At 39.7% G+C, this 6,751-nt stretch overlaps 1 protein-coding gene across 4 annotated transcripts in view; it reads left to right on the forward strand.

Annotated features, from left to right (window-relative positions):
• Positions 1–6,254, forward strand: part of LOC107692118 (intersectin-1-like) — a 43,037-nt gene extending 36,783 nt beyond the window's left edge. The window contains exons 18-30 of one of the 4 annotated variants that reach the window (XM_016491024.1): positions 160–269; positions 362–573; positions 718–839; positions 1,699–1,713; positions 2,128–2,447; positions 2,556–2,727; positions 3,403–3,608; positions 3,930–4,012; positions 4,112–4,278; positions 4,448–4,493; positions 4,728–4,849; positions 5,146–5,269; positions 5,782–6,254. In XM_016491024.1, the coding sequence (XP_016346510.1) occupies positions 160–269; positions 362–573; positions 718–839; positions 1,699–1,713; positions 2,128–2,447; positions 2,556–2,727; positions 3,403–3,608; positions 3,930–4,012; positions 4,112–4,278; positions 4,448–4,493; positions 4,728–4,849; positions 5,146–5,269; positions 5,782–6,017 (1,935 nt within the window). In that variant the 3' untranslated portion in view covers positions 6,018–6,254. The remainder of the gene's footprint in view (positions 1–159; positions 270–361; positions 574–717; positions 840–1,698; positions 1,714–2,127; positions 2,448–2,555; positions 2,728–3,402; positions 3,609–3,929; positions 4,013–4,111; positions 4,279–4,447; positions 4,494–4,727; positions 4,850–5,145; positions 5,270–5,781) is intronic. The other 3 variants (XM_016491026.1, XM_016491025.1, XM_016491027.1) reach the window with 3 other exon arrangements.
• The last annotated feature ends 497 nt before the right edge of the window (positions 6,255–6,751 follow it).

Raw genomic sequence — 6,751 nt, forward strand, 5'->3', positions numbered from 1 at the left:
AATAGAGACTATGTGACTGAGACTTCGAACAGATTGTCCAGACAGCACTTGCAGGGCACAACTGTGAACATATCTGAGTGTGAGAGAGAGCGCAAACAGAGCCCCGTTGCCCCCATACTCCCCCTTACCTGTCCTCCAATATCCCATCATGCATTGCAGGAGCTGAGAGAAATCCACAACAAACAACAGAGGCAGAAACAAAAGGAGCTGGAGGCTGACATCACCCAGCCGTCGCATGACAGGAAGTCCACAGAATTGCAAGAGTCTAGGTATTTTATGTCCTTCCATGGCTATTCTTTGTGGGGAAAAAATAATTCGATTTTTCTAACTGGCATTCATTTTGTCCCTTACTTTCCTTCAGGTTGTCAGGGACAGAAGATGGCGTGTCTCCTGCATGGAGAGATGATGGGCTGGGTAAAGCGCCCACTCCTCCTGCGTCTCAGGCTTGGATAAGCCAAGTGAGTGAAGAGGAGAACCACAGCAGAGCCGAAGTACAGGATAACCTCTCCAAACTCTTCCCACAGCATCCGCAATTAGGGAAACTACAGGCTCAGTCCCCCTGGTCTATGGCAGGTGAGACAAAAGAAGATTGTTGAACCAGACAGATATGAATTGGATTGTTTTCGCAGCTGCTTTTTGTTTGTTTATCCATATTGAGACATGTTAAGCTCATCCTAAATGGCGTAACTCAATATAACTTTTGTGTTTGTGTTATAGATAAGATTCCAGTGTCTGGCTTTAATCAGGAGAAGGTAAAGGTGGTCTACTATAGAGCACTGTATCCCTTTGAGGCCCGCAGTCATGATGAGATCACCATCCATCCTGGAGATATAGTGATGGTAAGCAATTTTTAACATCTTGATAAGAAATGTTTCAAATCGGCAAAAGAAAAAGCAAATCGGCATATTAAAATAATTTCTGAAGGATCATGTGAAACTGAAGACTGGAGTAATGGCTGCTGAAATTTAGCTTTGCCATGACAGGAATAAATTACTTTTTTTTTTTTTTATTTAAAATAGAAAACAGTTCATTTAAATTGTAATAATATTTGGTGTGTGTAAATTACTTCTTTCAAAAACAATAAAAAAATCTTACAAACCCAAACTTTTGAATGGTAGTGTATCTAGAAGATTTAAAGCAATAGTAATCCACAATTATTTTATTTTATTTTATTTTGCATATAATTACTCTGTTGTTTACTGTTTGAGGAATAGTTTCAGCCCTATAGTGTGTGCTTATATTTTCTGATTAGGGCTGCCATTGAAGTTTTAAACTAGGTTAATTACATGATGTGCCGATTAATATAATTAATCGAAAATTAATCACACATCAATTTTGGCTGAGAAAGTACCCCAAAAAGAATAAGTCGTTATTGTGTTAAATGAGAAATGCATTGAACAGATGTTACAAAAAGTAGCTTTAGAATGAAATATATATTGCATGTAATGTAAGATGATGTCTAGGTCTGGGCCGGGGCGGGTGCGTTAAATGCTTTAATAATTTTAACGTTATTTGTTTGAAAATTAGTTGCACCAAGTTAACATGTTAAATCAACAGCCATAGTTCTGTTGTGTTCTTGCCCGAGAGTGTCTGATTGTCTCTGCCTTGTGTGAGAGAGAATATATGTGTGCTGTTAGTGTGTACATTTACTGACCTCTGACCCTGCCTCTGTCCTCTCTTTGCTCACTCTGCCTAAAGGTGAAGGGTGAGTGGGTAAGTCGAGGTTTCTGCTTCTCATGCACTTTTTTTTTTATTTCTAGTTTGTCTTTGATGTTCTTTGTTTTGTTCTTCTGTCACTGAGCTCAAACAGACCCTGTACAGAGATCATAATATGTGGCCACATGTCTGTTGTTGAGTCTTTTGCAAGATTTCAGAGGCTTTGCAGTGTTTGCCATTAGCTCACTCATAGAGATGTCAGTGATGCCTCTGGGATGCAATGACAATTTATTCCATTTCCTGTATTAAATCAACAAAATGAGTCCTTTGCGTCATCACATACAGCCACTGTGCTCTGTGCATTCCAGTTTATGTGTTTCTCTGATGTATATAAAGATGCTGAGGTTCCCTGTGATTCTTTATCACCCAGTTATGTTTCTCATTTGTTTTCTGTTGTGTTTCTCTTTTCAGGTGGATGAGTCTCAGACAGGTGAACCTGGATGGTTAGGAGGAGAGATTAAAGGGAAGACTGGCTGGTTCCCTGCCAATTATGCAGAGAAGATTCCAGATTCTGAAGTTCCTCTTAGTTTGAGGGCTAGCGCTGCTTCTAGTTCCACCCCTAAATTGGGTTCCCATATGTCATCCGCTTCTTCATCGACCACAGCCACACCCATGCACCCAGTCTCCGTAGAGTCTGCATCAATAGCCCCGCCCTCCTCAGCCCCTGCCCCTCCAGGCCCCGCCTCCTCCTCTTCCTCAACATCCAGTAACTGGGCAGATTTCAGCACTACGTAAGTAATTTGTCCAATAAAAAAATGTTACTAGCAAAGACATTTATTTACAGATTATTTTTTTATCTGCATCCATTTTGATTCTATGCTCATGTGACTTTAATGCAGATGGCCAACTAATTCTGCTGTGGAGAAGCAGGACAGTGATGGATGGGATGCATGGCCGACCCAGCCCACTCAGCCATCCCTGTCAGTGCCCAGTGGAGGGCAGATCAGACAACGCTCTGCTTTCACCCCGGCAACGCTCTCCGGCTCCTCACCCTCACCTGTGCTCGGCCAGGTACATATACTCTGCCCCTGTCCAGAAAATAAATTTCTTATATTTTCTTAACTACTTATATTAAATAAATCTGTATAGATGGAAAATTACTCTACCCTATGCATTTTAAAGGAATAATTCCTTTAAAAAATGTCAAAAGACCATTCAAGATTTTGTTTCTATAGAAATTAGAAATTTAGCATTACATCACTTGCACACCAGTGGATCCACTGCAATGAATGGGTGCTGTCATAATGAGAGTTCAAACAGCTGATAAAACATCTCAATAATCCACACGACTCCAGTCCATCAATTAATGCCAACACCCTCTGCATTCACTGAAGAGGATCCATTGGTGAGCAATTGATGTAATGCTAAATTTCTCCATATATGTTCGATGAAGAAATAAACTCTAGATCTAGAGTCTAGATCTAGAGTCTAAATCTAGACCTTGGATTGCCTGATGGTAACATTTTTAGCAAATTTTCTAGTAAATTAACTATTGCTTTAAAGACTATAAGGCCTCTTTCTTTCAGGCTTTTACATGAACATATGAAAATAATCATGGCATTGTTCATCATTTCATTAGATGGAAGTTATGGTTAGGTACTGGGATCGTAACAGTGTATTACTGCTGATCGTTTTTTTTTTTTTTTCGTTTTATTTTGAAAACTCTTGCTGCTGTCTTGTTTTCAGGGTGAAAAGGTGGAGGGTCTGCAGGCGCAGGCTTTGTATCCATGGAGAGCCAAGAAAGACAATCACCTAAACTTTAACAAGAATGATGTGATCACCGTACTGGAGCAGCAGGATATGTGGTGGTTTGGGGAGGTTCAAGGGCAGAGAGGATGGTTCCCCAAATCTTACGTCAAACTCATCTCTGGGCCCGTCCGGAAATCTATGAGGTGTGTATCTTGGCGATATATCATTAACATATTAGTTATTGGCTAATATTAGTGATTTGTATTGGATGTTAGCATATTAAAATTAAAATTTTAGTTTTCTGTCAGTGCATCTGTGCAAAATAGCACAGATGTCTAATAATACTATATTTGTAATATATTGTAATATGTTTTCACTTTTCGAGCTTAACATAATAATAAACGCAACAATTACGACCCCATTATGAAATACTAGTTTTATTACAAAAAGTGATGTTGAACACACAGTTAGGCGTTTCATCCAGACTGTGATTTTGACTTTTGAATGCTGCTGTTCTGTTTCAGTATTGAGTCTGGCTCTTCGGACAGCCCTCCCAGTGTTAAGAGACCCAGCCCATCTCCAAACAAACCCACAGATCTTGGAGAAGGTCAGAATACCAGCGACAGCTCGATGGATCATGTGTTCCTCCCTCTCTCTTCTTAATCATTTTGTATCTGAAAGTCTGTGTGATTCTGTCTGATCACAGAGTTTGTGGCCATGTATACATATGAAAGCAGTGAGCAGGGTGACTTGACCTTCCAGCAAGGGGATGTCATCACGGTCACAAAGAAAGAAGGAGATTGGTGGACCGGCACTGTGGGCGGGAAGACCGGAGTCTTCCCCTCAAATTATGTCAAACCTAAAGAATCTGAGGTAACGACTTGCAATGTTAAACAGAGCTTGAATTGTTTGAACTTTTTTTTATAACGCAATACTTTCGATACAAATACAGTTGCATGCAAAAAGTTATTTTAGTCAAATAAGGAATATTTTCAACCAATAAAATCAGTATAACAATAGCATTCTTTCCACCTTTTCCTAGGGTTTGGGATCTGCTGGAAAAACAGGAAGTTTAGGGAAGAAACCAGGTGGGTGCTGATGTCCTCATGCTATAACTCTCTCATAAAACATGTACCATAGGACTTTAATGGTTGCCTGTGTTTGAGAGAATTTTAGCAAAAAAAAATAATTTAAGCTGCAGTTTTGTGGCCTTTATAAATGAACTCAGAGACCAAAATTATACCATAACAGCATTTTATTAGAGAGCGGCCCTGTATTCCTGCTTTTTTCTCCTTTTACCTGTGTTTTTCTTCTGTGTTCAGAGATTGCCCAGGTGATTGCTCCTTACACAGCCACCGGGGAAGAGCAGCTCACCTTAGCACCTGGCCAGCTCATTCTCATTCGCAAGAAAAACCCAGGAGGGTGGTGGGAAGGAGAACTTCAGGTCTGAATAACACACATGCTGTTAAATACACCCACACTATCTACTACAATAGCACAAACCTTAAACATTTAATAGAATCTGTAGTTATAGAAGCAACGCATATTTGGTGCGTTGTAATATTAAATCTGCTTACTTGTGCTCAGATTTACTTCATTTAATTTATTTTACATCAGTGCTTGTGGAATGATATGATATGGTGATAACTGTGAGATATCGCTGTTCCTTATAAATTAGACTGTATGCTAAATGTTTACTTCAGATTCATTTTAATGGCCCACTGCTGTTGCTCTCTCCAGGCAAGAGGAAAGAAGCGTCAGATTGGCTGGTTTCCAGCTAATTATGTGAAATTATTGAGCCCCAGCACCAGTAAGACCACACCCACAGAGCCCAACCCACCCAGGCTGCCAACACCCAATGCAGGTACAGGTAACTTATTGTGCAAGAAAGTGGTTTCTCTTGACACAGATGAAATGTTGTCTTTTGTACTTTTTATAATTAAAACGTTTAAGGCAATGTTTAATTATGTCAAGTTTGAGCATGTTGCCTCTTGTCATTTAGAACAGGCTAGGTTACTTGTACAGTGCTGTACATTAGTAAGCTACCTTCACACCATCATCAACTCAGTTTTTCATAGTATTTGCATGTTCTCATGGTTGATAAATAAAGGCAGTCTACCAAATAGCGAAGCAAATACTCCAGTAATCAGGAATAATTTTATTATATTATTCTGGAATAAATATTGAAATAGAGATTCTGGAATTTGTCAGTAGTTGAAAAGTATATGAAAATAAAAAAATTGCATTTCTGTTGTTTTTAAATGTTGAAAATATTATCAAAATGTGAAAATAATGTACTACAGTTATACAAGGTCGTTGCATAAAAACACAAGCTATCTTATATTTTACATGTGCATTTGTGTTTCCCCTTCATAGTGTGCCAGGTGATTGGCATGTATGATTACACGGCTCAGAACGATGATGAGCTGCCTTTCGGGAAGGGCCAAATCATCAATGTTTTGAGCAGAGAGGATCCTGATTGGTGGAAGGGAGAGCTGAATGGTTCTATTGGCCTTTTCCCATCAAACTACGTCAAGCTGACCACCGACACAGACCCCTGCCAACAATGTGAGTCCAGAACATTCTGTATTTTATATACACACTCACACTGAACCTCTCTCTATCCTGCTCAAAGAAATTAGAGATAACAATTAAATTCTGAAATCCCTTTGAGAGACAATTGGCTTGAAGCGTCACCAGTAACATCCAGTTAAATGGACTGTGCCAATGCAGTCATTTCTTTCAAATCTTTGAAGACCTTCTCAAATTTAGTTTTAGTTATGTCCTCCTCACGATGTGGTGAGTTATAGAGCGTCCGATGTCCACACTGAAGCCCCTCCTCTTCCTGTTTCCAAGCAACCTCTCACCTCATGTTGTAGAGCATTAAAGGGGTCATATGACGTTGCTAAGAAGAACATTATTTTGAGTATTTGGTGTAATGCAATGTGTTTATGCAGTTTAAGGTTAAAAAAACACATTATTTTCCACATAATGTACATTATTGTTGCTCCTCTATGCCCCGCCTTTCTGAAAATTTTTACAAAGTTCATCATTCTGAAAAGCGAGGTGTACGCTGATTGGCCAGCTATCCAGTGCATTGTGATTGGCCGAATACCTCAAGCGTGTGACGGAAATGTTTAGCCCCTTACCATATTGTGATGCCTACTCCCGGCACGACGAGACAAAACCAATAAAACCCATTTTAAACGAGGCATTTGTTGTAAAATCGTAGTAAATTCGTGTCGTGTGTGTCTGCCTCCGTACAATTTTCAGATAAACTCAATCGTGACATGTGCCAGAGCTCACGATGTTCCGACCTTCAGAATCGCACCGTGTACGCCCGCCT

Source organism: Sinocyclocheilus anshuiensis, unplaced genomic scaffold (assembly GCF_001515605.1).
Source record: "Sinocyclocheilus anshuiensis isolate Anshui unplaced genomic scaffold, SAMN03320099.WGS_v1.1 scaffold322, whole genome shotgun sequence".
NCBI classification, from domain to species: Eukaryota; Metazoa; Chordata; class Actinopteri; order Cypriniformes; family Cyprinidae; genus Sinocyclocheilus; species Sinocyclocheilus anshuiensis.